A 26,767-nucleotide genomic window follows, 5' to 3' on the forward strand; every position below is an offset into this window, starting at 1 on the left:
AACTGCCATTCAACATGATATGTCATAGAATGAAACACTGCGGGGACTCTCAGTGAGCATGTATTGTTTTAGGCAGAGGTCCACCACAGATAAATGTGATCAACTTTGGGCCACGTGCCACATGCCATGTACGGTGATGGTGATCTTTGGCCTGTTTGGGTTTTTGGGGGGATTATGTATTGTTGGAGTAGTGTTATTATAATTTTAACGCTGCATGTTATTTTTAATTCTTACTGTGATACCTTTTTCGTTTTACTGTCCATTGAAGTCAGGTTTCATGGTATTTCTTATCAGTTCGTGCCTCGTCCATTCCAATATTTTGTTCATTATGTATCCAAGTACCTAAACGTTCCTAAAATGTGGTACTGGGCCTGAAACGGGAAATTAAGATGTCAAATATAACACCCATCAAGTAAGTATTCTGTATTCTGTGCGGTTCAGAGTGTCTTTAACGGCTTTGCGCTCTCTCTCTCTCTCTCTCTCTCTCTCTTTTCTCGTAGCACATGTGCACATATAACTATTTAAAATGTGCACATTTTAAAATATGTGTGACAAAATATAATGTGCACATCTTAAAATATGTGTGACAAAATTGGATCACCTGTATCCTCTGCACAGAATTCTGAATACCCATTCAGCTTACACTTACACTTCACGTGATAAGTATTGTACAAAATACAAAATCCACTTTCTGGAGTGAATAATAATTGTGTTTTCTTCAGCATGTCATTCATGCCAGGGCGCGATGCTGCTTCCTTTGTTGTTTGGATGCCAACTGATGGTTGCCACGGCGACTCTTCGACTAGGCGGCCCTTTGGTGGATTATTTCAACCTAACGGATGCAGAACTGGGAGAAATAGTACTACATGCTCTGGAAATAGTGAAGAATGAAACTAATTTACGGCACACCTTTGCAGATATAGGTACATATTTAATGACATTTATATTATTTGATGAGACCAGTGCAAAGAAATAGAACGAACACGTTGCATGTCCGGCATACTCACAACACCTATCTTGTTCGTTTTTCATGTAAGTGAAACCTGGAAGAAATGTTCAGTTAGATAAGAAGACCATTCAACAATCATTAATTTTAGTTATTGCATTCACCGCTGAAAGCGAAGTGTCCATTCACCGCTTAAAACGAATATGGTTCAATTAAATCTGTGGCAAGAGATTCAGTTGCAACCACATGACGACATCATTGTTCAATACATAAAACTTTTAAAAAAAATAATTTTGATAGATATGATGACTGAAAATATGGTTTACGGGAAGCAAATTGTTTAAGTTCTTTTATATAATATCTCTAACTAACAGAAAAAAACATAAACTGATCAACTCAGATGTATGTTTCAACTGTTCCAATGTTTGTGTTTTGATTCGTTTTGCAAACAGTATCCTCACAATAGTGGTTTCTCCTCTTACAATGGCTCTAATCAGTGGTTAAAAGATAAAAATATAGTGAGTGAGTGTGTTTAGTTTTTCTCTGCTTTTACCAATATGCCATCCGTATAAGGGCGTGGAACAACAGGAATTGTACCAGTGTGGGGAATCGAACTCGGACGTGCGAATGCTTTAACCACTAGTCTGCTCCACTGCTCCTCTAAAATGTGAACAAATATGCATATTCAGGAAAAGAGGGTGGGTTCAGACTTTGTTAAACGTTTATCGAAACACTGTCGCCAACAACTGGATAGACGAAAACGTAAAATGTTTCTTTCAGTTATAAAAGAAGAAAGAATGTATTCAGTTTAGTTGCTTTGAGTCATTAAGCCATTATTCTTGATTTTCTCGTGAAGAATGTTTTCAAGCAAAGTTGCTCCTTCTGGCGGTAGGAATACTGTTTTTTAACGATCCTAATACCATGGGACTTCGCATAATTTGTGTTGCAGATAAAGCTGCAAATGAGCGTGCAAAGAAGTTCAGCTCAATTACATTCACGTCGCTCATCAGCAGTCGTCGGGGAGAGGACCATCGTCTGAACGTAGTTATATCAAAGCTTATTTTGGAACAGTAAGTTTATTTTTCCTTGGCTTTAAGGAAACAAAAGTTATCTGTTTTCAGATTTGCTCATGTTACTGATGTTGATGCACAGAAAGGACGAGGTGGTGTATAAGCATTCAGCTCTCTCAGATTTGAGTTGTTTATTGATGTTTGATAAGCAAAAAGGACAAAGTGGCTCATAAGCATTGTGCATTGTTAGAAATGAGCTCGTTATTGATGTTTGATGTCCAGAAAGGAAGAGGTGGTGGATAAGAATTATTCGTTTTCAGATTTGAGCTTGTTGTTAATGTTTATGCCAGGAAGGAAGAGGTGGTGGATAAGAATTATTCCTTTTCAGATTTGAGCTTGTTAATGTTGATGCCCAGGAAAGAAGACGTGCTGGATAAGAATTATTCGTTTTCAGATTTGAGCTTGTTGTTAATGTTGATGCCCAGGAAAGAAGAGGTGTTGGATAAGAATCATTCGTTTTCAGATTTGAACTGATCATTGATGCTGACGTTCATAGAGGAGGGTGTGGTGGATAAGCATTTAGCGATTTCGGATTTGTGAATGTCAATTATTTTGCTACTCAGAAAGAAGGTGGTCTGGAAAAGGAATATGCGTTGTCCGATGTGCAGGTGTTGTTGATGTTAATGTTCAGAAAAATAGAGACAGCCTTAGTTTCCCCTTCACGTTTAAAACCCAAAGCTCGATATAACAACATCAGTTAGAGTGCAAAGATTTCGAACCTCAAGAAACAATGCAAATATTGGTACCATATACTTGTACTATTTTTGTTCACATCTCCCGAGGGAATCAGTTCTGTTCAAAAGGAAACGGACAACCAAACTATCAATTTACCTTGACGTGTTTTATGTAATCGGATCACTCAGTAAATAGAGAATGTAGAATAACCAAATTTTACACAGGGTTAGGCACATGTTTCACTACGCTACGTTCAGTCATTTACTGCCCTTTGGACATCTGTGTCTGTGACGGCATTGTGACAAGGTCAGTACCTGGTGTGACCACCGCGAGCATCGATCACTGCTCTGAGCCTCCTGGGCGTGGACTGAATGAGTCGTCGAGTCTGGCGTTGTGAAATCCTTCTCCACTCGTCCTGCAATGCATGGCTCAACTATTGTAGCGTTTGTGGTAGAGGCTGTCGGTGTCGCACACGTCTGTCTAGCAGATCTCACAAATGTTCAATACGGTTGAGATCCGGCGATTTGGAAGGCCATGGCAGCACATTCACAATGTTGTTGGCAAGATAGTCTATGGTAACACGTGCACTATGCGCTCTGGCGTTGTCTCGCTGGAAGACCTCTCTTCTGAGGTCAGTTGCGGGAATAAAGTGATATTTGAGGATTTCATACGGCAGCTAAATTTCCCTGTACGTGCACCAGATCTGTCCTACCATTAACCTTTAGCCTGCTGAATTAATTTCAGCATAAGGCGCTAATAAGAGGGTGGGTGATTTCAAATACTCAGTGCGTCACTAAATAAGGGACAACTGAAAAAATATTCAGCTCATAAATACTACATACAAAAATAAACATTATTATCAAAAAATATCCAGATAATTTCAAACGTACAGATATTAATTACAAGACAAACATAAATATAGTAAATTTTCCTGAATTTACCTGAATTACTCGATTGGTAGCCGGATGCGTTTTATACTAGGAACCGTATAAATTGTCCAATTATCGCAAACCGATTTCAATATTCTTACTACTGATATTTCATAAGTATCTGAATTTAATTTTTTTATTGGCAAATATCCGCGCGACGACAAATTAAAAAATAATTCTGAAAAAAAAATAATCGAAAACGTTCAACGTAAGCAAATAACATTTTCGATGTCATGACAGGTCTTACTGAAATGGCACTATTACGTTTATTTAAACGTGTCATGTAATGAAAATAGCAGAATAAAATACATGATTCATAAGCATTCATGAGTGCAAATATCACGTTTTATGGTTCATTAATTTTTGCACAAACCCACAAAAAGACGGTGTTAAATCGTGTTACGCATACTAAAAAACAAACATGGCGCGCTTCGTCGAACTCCTACATAAAATATAGCTTTTTTGGTCAGAAGAAAGATTACAGAACTCTTCTGTGTAAGACCTGGTGAAAGAGGGAGAATTTCTCATTCTACAAGTGTTCCATGTATCATTTTCCGTTTAGCATGACGAAAGACGGACGAAAATTAAGATCGTGAAATCTAACTTGTTTTCTAGTAAGTGCAAAGGTCACCGGATGTGATGTCACAGACGGGGATTGCCTGATGAAATTCATTCGCTATTGAATATGAACAGAAAAGTTGGAGATATTTCGTCTGAATTTAGCACAAATAACTGTTTAAAGTGATTAATCAGAGCTCATAGAATTTTCTTGGTGTATTTTTGACTATATAATTCGCACATAGCCGAACCAGTTTGACCTTGTATGCTCCCGTGACCCGGAAACAGTAGTCGATCAACACTGCAGATGCAAGTTTTTCAGTATCTTTCATTTGAATTTTTGTTCATATTAGGCACATTACTTTATTGTCCGCTGAATATAAAGATAGCAAAGATATAATTGTGATGCATGTTGATCCCAGCTTATTCTTTTTTTCACATGGTCCAATACAGAAACGTGTACAAACATCATTCTCAACAACAGGTGCGCGGATATGGGCGTGGCATTTGTGTTTCAAAATAACATTCATGCTTTTCTTTTTATGACGATGTAGTGTAGTAAGAACTGCAGTATACATGTTTTATAAATAAAAATATATTTTCAGTTATAGTTTCACATGAAATCGGAGATGATTTGATAAAAATTGTTTTCATATTACATGATTGGGAAAATTATATGTCTCACTTTAGAACAAGTTGAATTACATTCATAATTTTATGCAATGAATTAACGTTCTTGATGAATAATTACGATAGATTTGTCAATGCTTTATGTTTCATAACTGGTTACAACTTTAAATCTTTTCATATACTTTAATATGTTAAATGATATTAATAATATGACAATTATTTTTCTCTCTCAAATAGACAAGGGCAAAGACACTTAAAATCTGTCAATGCATTAGCAACGTGTAAATAACCAAATTTTAATTAATGTCTTTCAGTAATGTGGAAAGCTGACAATTTTGCACAATTTTTTATTACAACTACATGTATGCCATAAAATATATGGATAGATGTTACAAATTATTTTGTGTATTTTATTTCTTCATAATATCGTGACAAAATGTACATCAAATACAAATGAGTGATGAGTTATTTTTGTTTTCAACAGTACCACTTTGTTTGCTGAATTATTTTGAATCGCATGTGACAAATAATGTCAATTATGTTGTTGAAGTAACAGTACATGTAAATTTATCAGAAAATATTATCATTTGATAAAAAAAGAAACCATATACATATAAGAAGTTATATTGTCTCTGGTGAAAGTAAACAGGCTTCATATTCTGTAAATATATATTATTCTACCTTATTGTCTTTTCCTGGGTTTAGGAACAATGTCACAATATGAAATGGGTCTAATGAACTTTCAAGGATTGTTTCTGTTTGCTGAAGTGTCTGATGGTGATATACTCCAATTATTTAGTGTTCAATAGCCTAAACCATCATGAAACAAGAAACATGAAGAACTGTCTTCCTTGAATAACAAAATGCCAAGGACTGAGCAGTCTTCCGTTAAAGATCTGGAAGCATTTGATATATATGTCTTTGCCATATACACATGGCAATGAAAAAAATCCAAATTGAAATCTTAAAGAATAGCTCCAAACTGGACAACAAAAACCACTCACTGCAGAGCTCAGTATTAGGAAAAAAGAAATTTACTTGCCACCACATGATTACCTTGATGCCAAAGACTAACATAGGTTGCACCTCCTACTCAACACTTAATTATCTGTCACTTGTAGTTTTGATATTCCATATTCAAAACATCACTACAACAAAATTATTCTAGATCTGGTATGATAATTTCATATTACTTCATGAAATTTCATCACAAGAAAAAAATGAGTCTGTCTTTCGATCACTGTCAGTGTAATCACTGCTCCAAGAGTTTGGATCATCAGTCTGTTTCCCAGATGAAGTCTGTTTTAACAGTAAAATATGAACATAGACAGTGTGCAAGTAGGTAAAAAGTATGGCCATAAACATGAGGTACATTTTGCAGTTCAGATTGCACTAGTGCAATATCTAAAAGCTGTATGGAACCACGGACTGAGCCACATGACATGATTTTTTTATACAAATATGCACACACGTCAAACAATTTGATCTGAAACATTACCTGCATTATACTAGGCAGAATTAACTCCGAAAGCTCTGCTGTTTGGAGTAACAAAATAATTTCAATTTTGCTCCAAATTCGTGAACAAAAAATGTGATGTTTAGCTGTTTTAATGTCTAAAATAAATACTGATTCACAAAGACGATGACAGTTGTTTTCTAAGCAGTAATTAATTTTTATGAAATACATTTACTGTACGTTACATTCTCACACTAGCTCTGGTTTCGTTCGTTTCTGTAAAAGGAAAAATGATTTTTTTTCATGACATCTTCATTCATCAAAATTGTACTTCTTGTAACGATATACACAGAAGAATATTCTGTTATTGTTACGACACACTGACAATTTATATGTCTCCCCGTGTCAGAACATTCTTTGAAAAAAATAGACCGCGAAAATCATCGACTTCGGATTTGCTAAACTAAAGATCAACACATCGACTGCTAACTTCATGAGAAATACTACAACACAAGCAACAAATGACAACTGCTATTGAACACAACTAACAGTAAATGACTGAGGATGACTGAAAGGTAATTCTGGTGTATAGTATGGATCTTACGGGAATTTGAATCAGTTTAGAAAATGTATCAATGGTCGTTTTCCAACTCGTTCACATTTTACTTCCACGAGTGCCATGCCGTGTACGTGCTTCCGGTTTCATCAAGGGTGGGTACAATTACAAATATTGTGATACTGTTTCACGATCTGCATTATATAGGTATTGAGTCGTTTTCTTTCAATGTATATGAGTTCAGATTCTGCTTATGAACGCATATTTTCAAACATCCTTCGTATCTTGTCACTTAGAAAGACCGCGAGTTTGGCCACGCCCTTTTGGGTCACCAACGGCTGTCAACTTTGTGAATGTTCGAAGGTTTATCAAACCAAATCAAAATAAAATCGCTAAATCTGGTAATTTCTGTGCAGAGGCAATAACATTTACCTATTCACACCGTGTAATTAATTCCAGATAAAATAATTGGATATGTCAAAAGGATGGCACATTTTCTTCGGCATCACGATACATGTGGAGTTGTTTGTTTACCGCCGTTGCCATGATCGTTTCTATTCGTCCAATCGATGATATAACATTGAGATTGGTTTTGTTTATATTTATTTGAGCCGAAAGTTACTAATTTTTAGAAAATGGGAAACTTATGAGCTTTCTCTTCGTCAAGGAACAAAAAATATCGACTAAACTATCAAAAAATATTTCATTATGAAGAAAATATTAGACTGGGTACCACACGGCGTGGTGCGCTGGAAGTCAACAATGGCCGTTATTTTCAACTGCGTGCCGAGAAATTCGGCGATCTCATTTTTAATTCGCGGGCATTTCGTTTTAATGTATATAAACGTATTGAACATTACATATTTAAAAAGGTGAGAATTAGTACATTCCATACATAATTCATATGACACGTAAATCCGACTCGTTGAATAATTATTGCAAGTTTTATTTGGAGATGTCATTATCCTGCACTCCTGTCGAATGGGTTCGACGATAGCATTGAGAGGATTAAAGGATATACTTGCCCACGTCATCATGCTTCCAACGCCGTATCTTTCAACTTTACGAATACCGTGTCGAGTGTAGAGTTCGTTTCTCCGTCGGTAGACACACATCCTACCATCATGGCGATACAGCAACAACCGCCACTCATCACTAACTCAGATCCTCCTCCAGTGCACGGGGGCCCATGGCCGGACGTTTCTGCACCATTGCAGTCATGCGCAACGATGATGATACCGCAGAACATGTGGTGTATATGGTCGCATATCCTATGCTGTCGTAGGCGATTTCTGATGGTATGTGCTATACGAAATCCAGTAGCATTATTGGTTGTGTATGGTGCTCTGTTTGTCCGTTTGCGCAGATGCAAGATCCACATGAGTTGTGACCCCTGGCCTACCAGTTCCCGGTCGATCTCTTGTAAAGTTGTTGAGTTCGTAGCGCTGACATGTTGTGTTTCTCCTTCAAAATATTACCCATGGAATTGCAATTAAATGCAATTAACATGAAAAGGTTTAGAGTAGCACTTGCTCAGTTTAGATGTTGTTCACATGAGTTACGCACTGAAACTGGAAGGTATTATAATTAGATAGAAATAATACAATAAGCTTACAGTGCGATGAGAGTTATATTGAGGATGAATACCACCTTCCCTTCGTGTGTTCCAAATTTGAACAGCTCCGCTAGAACCGTTTACTTAAAACCTTGTATCGTCCAGGTAAAGTCAAATTCAAACTCCTCATTTGATCAAGAGAATGTAAACTTATCAATAATATAGGTAGATTAATCTAGTATGCACTGTATCTAAGATCTAAACTTATCAATTTATACTGCACACACCATGCCTTGACATGCACAATGTAACCTGTGTGGTTATGACCCGATGGCCTATACCTCTGTAATAAACGAATTGAATACTAGACTAAGTATATTTCATTCATAAAATCATTTCAACTGACTCTTTTGAGGCACTTAAAGTGGTTATAATTCCCATGGGTTCATTCCAAATTATGTGAAAAATTCTGATGACTCTACTGTATGTTAACAGTCATGTACAGGGGCTGTTGTTTATTTGGTTGCATTACTGAATCGCTAAAGCTTATAGTTGCATGCGATCTGACCAATCAAGCATAAAACATGTTTATATAATTAGTGCACCTGTGCTAACATAACGTGCGTATTCACTATCACTGCGATAATTACTCAGACCATTGCTCGTAAATGTCCCTTCGTCGATTTACACAAGTGTCTTCGGCGTGACGAGCGAACGCTTTAACCATGAAGCTACCCCACTAGACTACCCGCGAATACCCGGATTAGACTTCAGTAACCGATGCTTTTCGTAAGAGGTGACTAACTGGATCAGGAGGTCAGGCTCGCTGACTGGGTTGACTCATGTCATCCTATCCCAATGCGTAAATCGATGTTAATACTGTTGATCACTGGATTGTCTGGTCCAGACTCTATTATTTACAGACCACTGCCATATGGAATATTGCTGAGTGTGGTGTAAAACTAAACTCACTCAACTCACTGGTGTCATTCCTGAGTTTCAGGGATATATTCAAGGTTATCACAGCTAATTTCGATTTACACCAAACGGATTTTATGATAGTCAAGATTTTTTTCTTCTTTCTTTTTTTGGCATTTTATTATTTTTTAAAATATTTTTATATATTTTTTTGTTTGTTTTTTGCACCGACGTTCTACATCATGATACTGTCGTTCGGTTTTACTTAAATGCAGAGATACTCTAATGTCTCACGATTGTGGAAATGCCTGTGTTACTACTTTTTCTAATTACAGTGTTCGAACATTAGGAACAGTACCACCGTCTCTTTTGGAGGAAGGATTTGGACCCCAGATCCGCTGTGATGTTCAAAACGCATGTAACACGAAATCTTACTACCGGTCAGCCGATGGCAGTTGTAACAATCACCTTCACCCTAGATGGGGAAGTGCGTTTATTCCAATGAGACGCTGGATGCCTCCGGCATATAACGACGGTGGGTGTACTGTCATTTACATAATTATGCAATGCGACACAGTACAATATATTTTATTTATGTGCCACCATTTGTACAGCAAGAGTTAAGATACAGCAGTCTGAATATTAAAAGGGTAAAAGTACAAATGCCCCCAAAAGGGTTAAGGGTCACAAAATCAGTGAAGGTCATAACTATATGAAAGCAGATAAAGTGTTACAGATCATCTTGAACAAAGGCACAGTATAAAAATAAGGAATTTAAATTTTGAAATACACAATTAAGGATAGATTATTAAGTCTGTTGTGAAATTTCCTACCTATAACCATTTTGAAGCACATGCTTATAGTATTCCCAGAAATTATTGAGAATCATGTTGCGTCATGTAACTCATTACGTTTATTATCTTCTGGCGTTTTACTTACATAAACATGTTAAAACATCATCCTTTTACAGTCTCAGTCTTGTTTTAGTACTTTGTTAGACCTCCTCGCTCAGCAATGCATGCCTGAATACGCCTAGGCACACTACCCATCAAAGTTTGTAGGTAATCGTGTGACAGGGTATCCCAATATTGGACCACCTCGGCCTTCATATCTTCAATATTTCTCAGTCCCTTTTGGTTTATTCTGTCCTTCATGACTCCCCACACATTCTCAATTAGGTTTAGGTCTGGGCTGTAACTGGGCCAGTCTAAAACTTGAACATTTTCGCCCGGCAACCACTGTTTTGTGTAGCGCGCAGTGTGTTTTGGGTCATTATCATGCTGGAAAATCCAATCATCTTCATACAATGTTTGTGCTGTCGGAAGAAAGTGACCATTTAGAATGTCAACGTATCTTTCTTTTGTCAAGTTTCCCGTGAAAACACACAATGGCGTCACTCCGCGAGCCGATATGCCACCCCACATGTGAAACTTCGGGCTATGTTTTGGTCGCTGGTAGATAGGTTTGACAGTATCTTTGGTCCAAATTTTCACACATTTAGGGAAAGGCCAAACAGAACTTTCATCCGAAAAGAAAACATTATCCCAATCTTGATTTTCATGAGCCCGACACCAGTTTAAACGTTTTTCCTTTTGTGCATCTTTCATCAACGGCGAGGGAATTCCACGTTTTTTCACCCAATTAAGTCTCTGTAATTCCTGCCTAACTGTTTCATTGCATACCTGAGGACTTCCTCTGCTAATCATTTCATTTCTGATGTTCTCAACACTTTTCAATTTGCCCCTACTCACAATCTGCCCAAGTCTTCCGCTTTCCACAACACTGAATTCCCTAGGCCGACCTGCCCCTGCTTTGTGCTCTATCCCGATTCCTATTTGAATATTCTTCAAAGTTCTATATACTGTAGACAGAGGAATACCATGTCTACACGCTAACACTTTACCATCAGCCTCACCCCTTTCAAAATCATCTAGAATGAGCTTTCTTTTTTCTCTTGCTGTAAATTCTGCCATGTCAACACAGGAAGCCGTCTGCTCAGACAAGGGAGATAACTCTTGACGAAATGAGCTGCCTTCTAAGCCTTCAAGAGTTGTCTCCCTTATTTAATATGCTTAGTGCATAGTGAAAGCCCTTTTTCCAATCTTAGCATCATTAGAAAAAAAAACAAAGATTTTCTCAATAATTTCTAGGAACACTGTATTTATGGTTATATAAAATGGTAATATCTACTGGAGGATTATAAAACATATTCTTAAAGTATAAAGTAAGGGTATCGTTACGGCAACGTGTTTCGTTAGGGGTTGTCGGATGTGGGTATTGCATGCAGGTATTGTTTAGGGATTAAAAAATCAATAGGTATAATTGCTAATACTAATACACGAATATGAATTATGTCACAAATATGGTGAAAGTTGACATTTTTACTGCAAATATCATTTGCAAATACATATATAAATGTCTGATGTCACAGGATTTCACACTAAACGTGTGCGCACTGAATGCTCAACTCATGTCATATTTGATTAATTTTAACGAATGATTTCACTAATCATTATGAACTGTGAGTGAACTTGGTGGTGAGTAATTATGCAAGCTCAACCCTAATCCGCATATAACCAATTAAAGCACAGGCAAAAATAGAAAACGCTGTCTGATGGCCAAGCAATGTGCGAAATAGTTTCCAAATTTTGCTAGTCATTCGTACCAGCTTAGCCAGAAAGTTACTTGCCCACAAAATAATTCACTAGCCCGAAATGTAGACAAGGGTTTCATCATTAAGCTGCTATTATGATGAGAATTTCTATCATGCATGATTTAATCGTGCTCTACAACTTAACAAGTCGTGAAAGTTATGTATTCAAAAAATGACCCCATGAAAATTCCTTGCCAGTCGGGCCGGGAACCATGTACATTTGCTAGACCCACTCGATTTTTATTAGCCACGGCCTAGCGGGCTAGTCACTATTTCGCACACTGTGGTCAAGTGAGTTGAAGGGTGAAATGTCTCATGTTGTTTCCATCCATGACAATTTTAGAATGTTTGTGTGAGGGATGTTAAAGGTAAGCTCACCCATTTATTACCCAGTCCTTCAAGCGGGTGGTTGACTCATGTCATCATAGCCACTCATGATTGAGTAGATCGTTGCTCAGATATGTCTACATAGACGATGTATGTGTTTCAGTTAACGTGGGAAGATGTGTTTGTTTGGGGGTGTTTTTTCTTTGTTTTTTTGGGAGGGAGGGGGGGGGGGCTGTTTTTGTTTTTTGTTTTGTTTTGTTTTGTGTTTTGTTTTTGCCGCGTTCACAAGTATTTCAGTTATATGGCGGCGGTCTGTAAAGCAAGTCTGTTCCACACCTGCCAGTGATCAACAGTATGAGCATCGATCTATTTGGTTATGATGACATGGATCAACCAAGTCAGCTAGCCTGACCACCTATCCCGTTAGTCGCCTCTTAGGACAAGGACGGGTTGCTGAAGATCAGTTCTAACCTGGTTAGACGTGTAAAGAACTCACAAGGTACACTTACACAGGCAATTTAGTGTTTGTCACAATTTTTTATGTTTGTGAAGATACAGGTGAATATGATACAATTTACTTTGAGAACAGGTGTGGCGAGCCCAAGACAGTACAGCAAAACAGGCGCAAAACTACCCAGTGCTCGTACAGTCAGCACTACCGTCCACGCCCCTTCCTCAGCAGATGACGTTAACCCAAAGTTCACCGTCATGCTGATGCAGTGGGGCCAGTTCCTGGACCACGATGTCACCAGCACACCAATACAAGAACTGTCACATCTTGAACGTAAGTGCCAAGAAGAGTCAGTGAGTGAGTTTAATTTTACTCCATACTCTGCCATATTCCAGCTTGTTACGAGTATGTATTTCCTGTATATTTTGTTATTCAGTAATAATTATTATTGGGTCACAATGTTTAGTGTTTTGAATATTAAATATGATGGGTCACATTTCGTTTTGATAGATGGTCAGCACTTCTAGGATTCTGGTTTTCTGTTCTTAGTTTTCTATGTGTTTACTTCCGGGAGACTTATTCGAGGGCATTCCGCAGTGTTGACGATTGTCGTAAGTGGCCGAACTTTCGGGAAATCACTTGGTATATATAAAAAGGCTGATTGCCGTGTTGGGGGCGACACTCATTCATATTAACTGGTGGATATACATCACTGCCAACTCTTTATCATCAAAACCCGTCAACGCCTGAATCTACATTATCTGCAGTCAGGTGGAGGTCTGTAAATAATCTTTTGACAAGCATGGATCTCTACGGGTGTCCACGAAGATATTTCAGTCCATAAATACACCAAGCTTTGATAACTCTGACCCAGGATCGTTGATTACAGACAGTCAGCCAGAGTTAGTTACTATAGTGTCACATGTCAAACACAAAATTATGAATCAGCAGTAGAAATTAAAATAATATTGAACATCCAGCCATATCCTGGCTTTTGAAACACTGGCGTATAAAACATATTTAAAACACATCAGTACAAAATAAAGGTGCGGTATAAAATGGGTAAAAAATATATGGAAAACGGATGTAAGTGGTGGCGGGAGTTAAATGAACATTTGGGATCTAAAAACAGTTATTATTTGCCCGTTGTAGATACTGCAGTGCAATATTTGTACGGCAATATTACACTAGTATAATACCGCTTGACGCATGACGTCAAAATGGTTCAAAGGTGCGACGTCACAATGTTAATATCGCTGTCGCAATTTTACTAGACCTTGCTTGACTCGCCGCAGTTTCTGTCAATTTATGTTGGCGAGTAATGAACAGAATATTCGCTTTCGTGAAATACCAGTTCATTAAACTAGTATAAGATTTAGTATTAAACTCGCCATCACTCGTTTGATACCAAACTCGTTCAATAAAAATGGTATCACACGGAAGGTCGTTTAGTATCCTCTTTATCTCGGAGTTGGGGAGGGGGCAGATGGGTGCATCCAACCGTATCGAACTTTTAAGGTGGGGTGGGCATAGTTACATTCCATGAAAAAACATTACGACTCATACGAAACGAACAATCTGACTTTTGGGTTTAAAACCAAGAAATTCGGGCGACTTCTCTGATCTTTGTTCATAAAATGCACACGAGACAGATGAAATGTAAACCCGAAGGTCTTCAGTTCTCAATAACTTGTAAGGCATCGTCGCCCCGAGAAACCAAGAGGTGTCGAGAATGTGATATCTGCTGCAGGTTTAGTTGCATGTTTCACTCACCTTTTCGTATCTTATGGCCGTGCATTAATTTACCTGCACAACTCACTTTTTGAGAAATTCATATTTGGTATTCATTTTTACATTCCTCCTACCTTTGCTTTTATCTGTTTTGGAGTGTATACGTTCTTTTGTTCGGCAATATTTTCCAGGTGACCATGGAGCACTGATTGCTTGCTGCACAGGCCTTGTCGATAGTACCAACATAACAAAGGCCGAGTTAGATGAAAGGTAACTTGCTTGGGTCTTTGAAATACTAATTAGGCCATTGTTACATTTAAAACAAGAGTAAATCAGGTGTCGCGAACAAGGTGTATTTTCGTAGATCAACGTCTCTGTGTAAATTCACCCATTGTTATCACTCCTAGCTTGACAACGGTCTGCAAATCAACACTGCACCATGCAATAAACGCATTGTTATCCCTAGGGTCGTATGCTTCATTACTGACTCACCAGTTTCCAGAATTCAGATAAAACAAAATCCATTTTTGCATCGGGTGTTTTTCGTCAAAGCATGTAATTATGCCAGGATGGCATTCCTAAAACCTGTATCTAACATCAAGTCCCTGTTTTCGACAGACCCCAGTGCTTTGCTATTGACATTGAACGGAACGACAGGCGCTTTCCTTACAGCTGCATGAATTTTGTGCGATCTGTGCAAATCGAGAACGCCAACTGTAAATCAGGTATGTGTTTCTGGTATAGCTTGTCTGCCTGCATTAACCTGGCATGAAACAATGCATGGCTTTTGGGTGTAAATACACACTGTAGTTGTTCGGCTTCCGGGACGAACGGATACCTGCACGGAAACTGATAATACCTACCTAGCAGGAATTCAACGCGTGATTCAAGGATGCCAATACCCGTGTTGTTGTGTACCCAATCTCAATCTCAATCAAGTTCCAATACCAGCGTTGAAAAACGTTGAAAATATCTTAGATATACGGGTATCAATACCTGAACTGGGTGACGAGATTAATGGATGGATGGGACTTACAATATCTCCACTGAAGGATCATTATACTATCTTACCAATACTTGAACTGAAGGGTGAGAACAGAAAAATAGCAGGGTGCCAATGTACGATTAAAGGGTTAGAATAAGTAGCACGATATCGGTATCCAAAGTAAAGTGAAAGAATGCTTGTGCTGAAAAAAAGAGAGATAAAAACGTTAAAAGGTTGTGCTGAAGAGTACCGATTTCTGAACTGTAAGGTGGGGTGACCTAATTTGTAGGGTAGCAATATCTGACGTGAACGGTGAGAATAAACGAGTGGTATGACATTAATAAATGTACTTTGTGATTACTTGGTAAATAGGATATCATAGTTATTTGCAATAAGGCAAGCATGAAAGTGTCCTAATGGAACGTACCAGTACACCTGATCTAAATTCTAAATCTGCCCGACCTCTTGTCCAGACCATGTGGTAAACTTGTACCCTGATCTGGGTCTCCTATCACGAAGTAACTTTTAAGTAACCTTAACTCCCATCCTTTAACACTGCACTAAGGTCACCTTAGTGACTTACGATCACCTCAGTGCTTTGTGAAAGGACCGCCGGATCACGCAGCTCTTGAGACAAGATGTTTGTGGAACTAGGGTACCTGTTGTCCTTATGTATCGTTTGATAATTCACAGCTCCAGAAGAACAGATGAACCAGATTACTGCCAAGGTCACCTTAGTGACTTACGATCACCTTAGTCCTTTGTGAATGGAGCCCCGGATCACGCAGGTTTTTAGACGACTAGATGCTAGTTTGTGCAACTAGGGTACCTGTTGCCCTTATGTATCATTTAATAATTCACAGCCCCAGCAGATCAGATGAACCAGATTACTGCCTTCATTGACGGCTCTCAGGTATACGGGTCATCATATGATGAACAGATCAAAGTACGGACATTTGTTGACGGTAGGTTATTAAGGACAGACTGTATATTCCCCTTTATTTGCTCCAAATTGTAAGGCTTTGATTAATTTTTTAAAAAGTCCTACATCACATTTTTTATATTTCTTCAGGGCAGAATATGTTTGGTTCCACCATCCATGGAAAGAGAAAGCAGTTAACCAGTTTATCTATATTATCAGATAAGATAATAAAATATCCACACATCCTGAATTATTTAAAATAGTGTAACGAAAACACATGAAAAACTCGTTCTTTAATAATGTTAATTTTGGTATTGGGCTGTATGTGCTTGTGACTGTGAAACCTCTGGTTATCAGGAAAACTGAAAACTGCAAACCACGGCTTCCTTCCACGGGACTTGGAGAATCAAGACGCCTGCAGGACTCAAACTGGTCCTGATTATTGCTTCCTCGCAGGTTAGTAGACTAGGCAGTGAGTGAGCCATGTTTCCGTTATCATGGCACAACACGTTGGTGAAAACCTGACTGTGTTTAAGTCAATCATTGGCATTTGCCGCCATGACGCTGTTGGAGTACCCACTCACCTACTTAACCCACAGTGACCCTCATTTGTGGCCACGGTACTTTGTCTGATGTGGAGTGGTGGGCGCCAGGCTATTGATCAAGTGAACTTAGAGGTGCCGGGATCGAGCCCACCTGCGACCGAGTGTAAAAATCAACCTTTTGTGCAGCCTCTTACAGTGTTGCCACAACCCCAAGTGTACAGTACAGAACACTGTGCACTTAACAGAATCCACGAATCCGTCGGTGGATGACCAGATGCCACATGAACACGTGCAAACACCTGGTTGCGGGTACAGTAACGTGCAATAAACTTGGACATGACTATGCTAAGCGTTCCAGTCCACCAGGAAAACCCCAATAACTCGATGCGCCTAGTGGCTCCACAAATTGTATGTTTCCCAGGGAGTTGATATTGAAAATACGATGTCGTCGTTGAGATAGGTATCCATTGATCGAGAGAAAGATGCCAGGACGTTGAGCACGTCCTAATTGCTTGGATTTGCGTTCTATATTAAAATCCTGTGATAATAAAAATAATAATAATAATGACACTCTGGGTAATGAAGAAGGCGGCTGTGTTGAGGAGCCTTCATATTCTCCGGAGAGTTCTTTGTGGGTTCGATTAGGCAGCGTTTCCTGGGAAAAGTCCCATTCGGTATCTAGACTGCGTCTGGAGGGGGCAAGGGCCCGGTGCTGCTGATGAGCTTTACCAACCTGACTGTGCCAGGATCACTCGAACCCTCTCTGCTGCAGTTTCATTTTAATCTGTAAAAAACATATGTATAAACGAAAGATTGTTCCACTTTCCTAGGTGATCATCGGGTGAATGAGAACCCTGGACTTCAGAGTATGCACACGTTGTTTATGAGGGAACACAACCGTATAGCCACAAGACTAAAGGAATTGAATTGTCACTGGGGAGATGAAGGGATTTTCCAAGAAGCCAGGAAGATAGTTGGGGCCATCCTACAGGTACAGTATCCCCGTGTAAACGCATGGCAAACAAGGATAAGTTGGGCATCGACCTGACTATTGGCCTGTATTAGCATGTAGGAGTGCCGCCCACTGGCGCTTGTCATTGTGAGTGAAAGGGCCCCAGGTTATCCATGATCAAGTGCAGTGCTAAACAGAGTGAGAGTTTTATGAGTAGGCCTATGCGATGGATCAATTTCATCGTCATGCACTACACGTGCACCAGCCTACATCTGCTGTCCCTTTCATTTACCTAATGGGTTTGTTCATTGCCATGAACCGCCTACTTCTAGTAAACGCGTCCTCTGTACAAGTCCAACTTATCCTTGTTTTTTAGTAATACTGTACACAAAATCTCGAGATGCATCCCTAAGACAAATAGGTTCTATGTGAACTCCAAGACGTATGCTCTTTATAAAGACTGGAATCAATAGTAACAATAATATTCATAATTCGTTCAGGATTCAGGACTCCTGCATTCAGTCAATAACAACATATCTATAAAAATACTTTGATCGAAACCTGATTAAGCTGCATTGCTCACAGATACGCACAGTGTTGTCATACCATTCGAAGTGTTTTTGGACATGTTTGTTTTCAAATGTATTGATTAGTTATTTTAAGCATCGCTGCAGTTATCTGGAGATCTGAAGACGTATCGATCCATTAGCTCCTTGAACAGATACCTCCCATCTTTTTTTATCCCCGTGACCCTATATACAGTATAATACATGTACCGCTAATCAAAAGACCGCACGTGCAGATCGTACATACAATAAACTTGCAGCAGTCTTTTTATATGCCACAAAATAAAAGAGATATTCAATACCATAAATATACTCTTCAAAAACGCAGGGAAACCTGAACTTTGAAGTCTGGTAGAAAGAAATCCTATTGAGGAACGTTACAATGACATTCATCTTATGTATGCAGCATCATGTCACGTTATCACCGCACGCAAACACAATGTGTGGGAAGCACGTCCACAACGTCAAAGCCTCCCACACGTGCATGCGGTGTCATCATGAATCCTGACGTTTTTCAGGCAGGTCGATAAATCATTGTAGACCATTTTTTCAGATAATTTTCTTGCATCTGTGCATGGTTAGTTTTCCAGGGTCAAATCACACACTACTGACTGAAAATTGTAAACCTGAAATTTTCATGTCATACTCCAGTCACCTAGCAAGAGGGATAACTGAACGAATAGCTTTGAATGAAATCTATCTGGTGATGCATTCTCAAAACATTCATTATTGTTGTGTCAACATTGATTCAGTCCAATATATTTCCCAAATGCGACAACCGCACATTGAATGTACAGTTCCCCTACTTTTTTTAAAAGTATACATGTAATATTTGCGGGTTATTTATAAGCATGTTTGTCATAAACGTCGATTACCGTATTTTCCAGCCACATGTTCTTATCCGTGTCTGATTTCTTTTCAAAGAAAATCACCTACGGCGACTACCTGCCTATTATCATGGGGGATCAAATGTATACATACAACTTGAGCCTCCTCTCATCAGGTTACTCCACCGACTACGATGAAACAGTCGACCCCAGCATCAGAAACGCCTTCGCAGCAGCAGCGTTAAGGATGGGTCACTCAATGGTTCGGGTATTCTTCGCAAGCTACAGTCCGGACTATGACGACCTCGGACGAACGCCTCTGAGGGACGTGTTCGAAAACACACATCTTATTATTAGCGAACAAAACAGAACCGTCGGTGGATTTATCAGGGGTTTGGTAACGGAATCTGTACAGTCCGTAGACCGGAAGATATCACAAGAGATAACCGATCACCTTTTCCCCGATGGACACAGGAGCTTGGACCTTGCATCTCTTAACATCCAGAGAGGACGAGATCACGGCATACCGCCTTACACTGCATATAGGACCTTCTGTGGGAATCCGAGTGTTACCAGTTTCGACGAGCTGATAAATACGACCCATTCTAACGTCACAGTGAGCAAGTTCAAGGAGGCATACGCGTAAGAAACGTTTTAATCTCGGGGTCTCGAATAAAATACAATAGCAAAACAACTTGCCGGCTATATACCGACGACCTGTACATAATTACAGCCAAACATCATTGTGTCGACGCTTGAAAGTGAGTGAGTGGGTTTAGTTTTACGCCGATTTTTAGCACTATTCCAGCAATATCACGGCGGGGGACACCAGAAAATGGGCTTCACTCATTGTACCCATGTGGGGAATTGAACTCGGGCCTTCAGCGTGACGAGCGAACGCATTAACCACTAGGCTACTCCCCCACCCCCCGAAGCTGGAAAGACCAACCTTGGTATTTCGAGTTATCCGTTGCTCGACACAAACGCGTTACGTTATAAGAAAACGCTGGGACTAGGCTTTCAAATCGGACGAACCAACAGTTCGACATACCGTTGTTTCGCTGTATGTCCAACAAGTCCCTGAATCGGGAACGGAATCTCAGTGTGAGCCAATCAGCCAGGACACAGGCCTAACGTCCTGATCGATGTAAGCCAACAATTGTCTGGATTACATAAAAATTAGGAACGCGGATGTTCAGTCGTCCAGTTCCCTTTGCAGAGTTGCGGCCCTTCGCTGTTCCAGAAACAAATGATTGGGTTGACGGTCGTACTTTTGCTCGTGTGTGTTACGGTCTAAGCTGTGTAGTCCTCTTACGCTAAGCTGACAGGCCGTGGGATTATGGAATACCGAGACTTCGAATAACATTTAGAAGTGATAGAAATAAAGGCAAGAATTTTATGGATTTCAACTTCTGTATCGTGATTTACACGACGTTTCGAGGTATATTCTTGCTACTTCAACTACTGAAGGAGTAAGCATGTATTTCGAAACGTATGCCAGGAACGTTGAATGTGTAAGAATATACTTCGAAACGTCTTCCAGGAGTGTTGAATGTGTAAGAATATACTTCGAAACGTATGCCAGGAGTGTTGAATGTGTAAGAATATACTTCGAAACGTATGCCAGGAGTGTTGAATGTGCAAGAATATACTTCGAAACATATGCCAGGAGTGTTGAATGTGTAAGAATATACTTCGAAACATATGCCAGGAGTGTTGAATGTGTAAGAATATACTTCGAAACATATGCCAGGAGTGTTGAATGTGTAAGGATATACAAGGAGTGTTGAATGTGTAAGAATATACTTCGAAACGTCTCCCAGGAGTGTTGAATGTGTAAGAATATACTTCGAAACGTCTCCCAGGAGTGTTGAATGTGTAAGAATATGCTTTGAAACGTCTGCCAGGAGTGTCAAATGAGTAAGAACTAAGAAGCTGACATACATATAATTCTTCCCTTAAAGGAAACATTGTTCAAAGCGGTGTTAACCTCAACGCGTCCACTCATTCACTCGGATTCGACTATTTACAGACCATGACATAATATGAGTAGCTTGGCCCAACATTCACTCATAAACACGAGGTTAAATATGACAGGAGCCATGTTTGTCTATCGTCATCTGAGATCACTGTATTATAAATTATCACCAACTATTTTTCAGAGACGTGAACGACATCGACCTGTGGTCAGGGGGTGTAAGTGAGGAGCCTATAGAAGGAGGGATTCTCGGACCAACGTTCACCTGCCTTCTGGGAAAACAATTCCAGGCTTTCAAGAAAGGAGACAGATTCTGGTTTGAGGGAAATAACGAATACGTTAAATTCTCACCCGGTAACGTTATACCCCATTTGTGTTATTCGCCGGAATATATACTGAGCAGCAAAAGAAACGTAGCTCTGACTTTGTCAGGTTTCAAATAGAATACATAAACGTGAACACTTAGTTATGTGAGAATTATTCGAAAATTGCGTTTCTTTTGTTGTTCAGTTGGGCCATCATGTGTCATTATGTCATTTGAAATTTATGTTGTAACGAGTGAGTGAGCTTAGTTTTAAACAGCATTCAGCAATCTTCCAGTTACATGACAGCCGTCTATTAATAATCGAGCCTGGACCAAACAATCCAGTGAGCCAACAGCACGAGCATCGATCTACGTAACTAATACGATGACAACCCGTTAGTTGCCCCTGAGGACAAGCATGGCTTACTGAAGATCAATTCTAATATATATGTTGTAAGAACAAAAGCTACAAAAATCTTATGGATTATAATTAAGAAAATTATTAAACGAATTAATTCATGCATTGTTGCAGTGTAAGGTGTTAAAGAGAGGCAATATGTTAAAGAGAGCAATATGTTTTACAGAGCAGTTGGCAGAAATCCGCAAGGCAAGTTTGTCGCGTATCATCTGTGACAATACCGACACTGTCACCATACAGAAGAATGCATTCGGCAAGGGCAGCAAGTAAGTTATACTAAAGTCGTTCACATTATTTTATCTTACCTCACACATAAATGTCGCTTTCAAAATGGCTGAGGGCCCTTCTGATATTTTCAATGTATCCCACTTACAAGCGAGTAACAACTTAACGATGTTTTGCGGATGCAAGTCGATGGAAGGGAGATAACTCTAAATCTGTTTTTCTTGTCGCCTACTAAATCAAGCGAGGACTTCAAAAAGTTTTATACCAGTGCTTCAAGCAATTCAAAAATCAGTCTAAGTAAACTTAGTCTCTGTGCTTTTCGTTACACTCCACCACTGAGTCTAACAAAACCTTATGGGAGGTCGCGTCAGATAACCTTTGAGATTGATCAATCATAACACAGCTTACCAAATCGCGAAAGTGGACATTAGCACATACCTTTTGAACTTTGTATCTCGAAAAGGTTCGTACCCGAACGATTCCAAATGTTATTTAGCTTACGCTCTCTTCCGGGTGATGCACACGGCTTACGTACAACCACGACAACGGTGAGTAAACATTCGCTGAAAATGGTGTTTTTGGCAATATTAAAGCATGTCATCTTGCGGTAATATTAGCTAATGGTAACCATGTCAACAGAAACAGAAACAGAATCAAATAATTGTGTTATATGCGGATTTTTGTTTGTGGAGAGTTCTATGTCAGTGACCTGAATATTTTGAAAGTCCCTCCGATCCCTAAATAGTAGCCGTTGTTTGATCGGTTAAATCTATTTAACCGTCTCACGTTTGATTGGACGGTTATAAGTCGCTCAAAGGTTACCTGACACGACCTTCTACTAGGTTTTGTTAGACTCATTAGTGGAGTGTAACGAAATACACTGAGACTAAGTTTACTTAGACTGTTCAAAAATTAACCTTGAGGTGTTCGGTGAGATAAAGACGTTGTTCCCTTGTCCATCGGGCTCAGGGAACACACACATTAACAACTGCTGTTTAAAACACACACTTAAAAAAAGAACCGCACACCCGTTTTCAGCAGGTTTTTTTTTCAGCATTTCTATATATTTTGATAGCAGTCATCATTAGGACAACTTCTTTGTTTGAATCTCGTTCATCATGTCGAATATTTTCTGTAATTTCAGTTGTGTCTTTCTCTTTAGTTTAATTCTAATCTATAAACCCGACAAACTGATAAATGAAATATTCCAAGCATCGATACAAATCGAAATTTCATCAACATAAACAATTAATTGAAATATCGAAAATTTCTGTTTACAAATGATATACCAAAGTCACAAGTCAAAGTCAAAAGTCACACTTGGAAGTCAGAGAACATATCGAGAGCAGTTCAAACACCTCGGATGGGGGTCCTTACTCAACTTCCTACCGTTGCAGGCAACACAACGTGGCATAAATCTGCAACATAAGCAGATCCAAATCAATCCTGTAACGTGTGTAAGAACACCCAGAAGGCAAAAAGAGAAACCTGGTTTCCTACGTACCAAACGGGATACAATACGCGATACAATACGCTATAAAATATATACTAAATCAAACCTACACAATAAGAGCAAAAAAGTGAAAATAAAATACATGTAATAGGTAATAAACAGATTGCCCACTAGTAGTGAGTGAATGAGTTGCATTTTACGCCGCACTCAGCAATAATCCAGCGATATGGCGGCAGTCTGTAAATAATCGGGTCTGGACCAGACAATCCAGTGACTGACAATTGGGATGCGATGGCATGCATTAACCACCCGATCTCGTTAGTTAACTCTTGGGCCAGCATGGGTTGCTGAATTTCTAACCCGGACCTTAAAGTGTATTTGAACCCTTCAGGAAACCAGTTGCGTAACTCATGTTACATTTCAGATGTGCTTCCTGAGTAAACTTCAGATTCAAGTACTTCGTATAGGAGAAAACACGCCTCCGAGGTTTTAGTAGACAATGTAAAACCGGGGGTGGGTGGGGTGGGGTGGGTGGGGTGGGGGGGGGGGGATCCCAAACCGATGAGAAGTGTTTTCTCTATCATATGTACCGTCAGTGATGGGTAATTACAATGTAGATGATCATTTATTGTAGCTACATAACAATAACTGAAGCGAGCGTAAAATCAATTTAATGACAGTAACTGTAAGTAGATAATTTAACCCCTCCACCTTAGTCGGCACGGTGGCCGTGAGGTAGAGCGTCTGAGAGAATGGTGGTTCCACTCCCACTTCTGAAAACCTTTGTATTGTGACCGTAATCTCGAACGCTATTTTTCAATTGATTTCAAACACTCATGTAACATTTGAATGTTGATGTTCATATAAAGTTAGAAAAAGTGAACCCTTGGAAACGGTCATACTAACGAAAACAAAAACCTCAAATGCGGTTATTCTGGGAAAACAAGAGATGACCTAATATATAGTGAGCAGCACACTTTAGGTTTATATTTTGAGTCCAGATCTCATACTATATATGTACCCATATGACAGGTTTAAGACTTCTTGCTAAATAATTATTCTTCCTTCCAGGGTGCCCTGTAGATCACTGGACGCGATGGACTTGACCCCATGGAAGTATAAGCTGGGGTCGTGGGGCCCCTGGAGTGCATGGGGACCTTGTCGCAGGCGTGTCCAGACACGGACACGAACATGTGAGCCCTGCAACTGTGATTGTGATGGTCCAAATGCTGAGTCCCGTTCTTGTTAATTGTCGTTTTAGCCTGCTTGTAAGAATTCGTTTGTGTCGCGCATATGACGACACAGACCCTGTGTTTCATACAAGAAATGAATGTCCATAACGACATGCAGATTGTTTGGTCTCTTGTGTGTGTATGAGTTTTTGTTTTACACAGTTTTAGCAATATTCCAGCAATATCACGACGGGGAACACCAGAAATAGGCTTCACACATTGTACCCATATGAGAACCCAGTCTCAACAGCGTTACGAGCGGACGTTTGCAGCACAAGGCTACTAACACGCACACACACGCACCGTTTGTCCTGAAACTGTGTTATATGACCGTTGAAACCCGAGTGAAAATGAAATGTGCATCCCCCGCCTTCTCAAAAAGCTGTATAGGCCCCTGTGCATGATATATCTGTGGAACTACCATGTGTCAGCATCTACCTTTAAGCCTTCTATTATCATACTGATAGTCTTTTTCACTCATCTGTTCCTGTTTCAATGTTTGTCGGTGTTTATCTGAAAGATGTACCATGGCTTAGTGGACCTCCAACACTTAGTGAGTGATTAAATGAATTGACCTCCGCTTCGAATCTTCAGATCAAGACTGGGAAAGATATGACCCTTGGGTACAGGTATAGTGCTGACCAACGTTCACATATGTTCAGGGTAGGGTAAGGCAATAGGGGGTGGCGTACAGAGATAGACCCAGCCCTAGTTCAAGGCGAAACAAGACCCGAAACGACAACCATGACGTTCACAGCTAGACAAAGGGACGCAAATTCGTACAAGGAACTCGGGCATTTTGGTAGCAGGCGCGTCCGCATTGTATTTTAAATAATGCGGGCACATGCGCTCACACCTTGTCTTCTCACACTCACTCTCTCACATACCAACACTTGTGTGTGTGTGTGTGCGCGCGCGCGTGTGTGTGTGTCTTGCATTAAAGACTTGCAGTCATTTATCTGTCATTTACTTCCAATTCACGAAAACATGTATCATGACAACTCAACTCGTTATTGTTGGTGTTCACAGGCACACGCGCCCACATTGTGGTTGCCACAACACAGCCATCCACTATATATGTATACTGCACAAAAACAGTTAGGGATATATCCAAATTTTTAAGTATGAATAATGATTTATTTCTTCACTGAAGCACTGAAGAAATATCAATCATAAAAATACCAATATCCCTAACTTATTTTGTGCAGTATGTTTCACCAAATACAGGCACGTGCATCAACATCGTAGTTCACGCCCGTCCCCCGGCGGACGCTCTAACCATTACCTCACAAGTGTCGGACCAATGAGCATCGGCCTAGTTTTAGGACAGGCATGAAGACCTCTTACTACGGCACTAATCTACTTCACACACCATAGTAATCCTGGGTTAAACACCCCGATTGGGTTTTATGAAAACGCAACCGGAAGTTTTTGTCAATGCACCATTGTCAGTTCTGACAAACCTCTTGTGACGTCACGCCACGCCACGCCACTATACATTATACGCATGCCTTGAAGACTGATAGAACATCGCCCTCCTATAACTGAATGCGATCGTAAAACACCACAACATCGATAACTTCTACGATACAGTGCCGATACCTGGTTTCGAACCTTTAAACTTCGCTTTGTAGCTTGGCGGATTTATCCACTTGGCTACGAAGGATCGCTGTGAGGAATGAGACTGTTGGTCAGCACGAATCGCGTGTTCCTGGCAAGACGGTTAGTGCGGGCAGCGCACGTAAGACTGGGTGACAGTCTCATCCCAGTTGATTTCAACAATAATACCAGATATTGAAGTTATATCTAAAGTATAGGTTCAATCGGTTTGTAAGTTTTATAAAACATGAGATTTAAAGCCCCAACCCTTGGTATTTTTAAAAAATGAAAACCGTCTGGCATGTT

General features: G+C 39.7%; 1 protein-coding gene across 1 annotated transcript; it reads left to right on the plus strand.

Annotated features, from left to right (window-relative positions):
- Positions 1 to 745: 745 nt before the first annotated feature.
- Positions 746 to 24,879, plus strand: LOC137276841 (chorion peroxidase-like). The gene is made up of 13 exons (XM_067808492.1): positions 746 to 923; positions 1,896 to 2,016; positions 9,629 to 9,828; positions 12,863 to 13,057; positions 14,647 to 14,725; positions 15,074 to 15,180; positions 16,304 to 16,405; positions 16,720 to 16,818; positions 17,738 to 17,898; positions 19,350 to 19,894; positions 21,415 to 21,584; positions 22,119 to 22,218; positions 24,702 to 24,879. The coding sequence occupies exons 1-13, from the start codon at positions 746 to 748 to the stop codon at positions 24,877 to 24,879; spliced, it is 2,235 nt and encodes a 744-aa protein (XP_067664593.1).
- Positions 24,880 to 26,767: the final 1,888 nt, after the last annotated feature.

The sequence above is a fragment of the Haliotis asinina genome, chromosome 1 (genome assembly GCF_037392515.1).
Source record: "Haliotis asinina isolate JCU_RB_2024 chromosome 1, JCU_Hal_asi_v2, whole genome shotgun sequence".
NCBI classification, from domain to species: Eukaryota; Metazoa; Mollusca; class Gastropoda; order Lepetellida; family Haliotidae; genus Haliotis; species Haliotis asinina.

Coding starts and splice junctions, on each gene's coding strand:
- LOC137276841 (XM_067808492.1), top strand. CDS start 746: ATGCTGCTTCCTTTGTTGTTTGGATGCCAACTGATGGTTGCCACGGCG. Junction 16,406..16,719: donor AGTACGGACATTTGTTGACG/GTAGGTTATTAA, acceptor TCTGGTTATCAG/GAAAACTGAAAACTGCAAAC. Junction 17,899..19,349: donor TAGTTGGGGCCATCCTACAG/GTACAGTATCCC, acceptor TTCTTTTCAAAG/AAAATCACCTACGGCGACTA.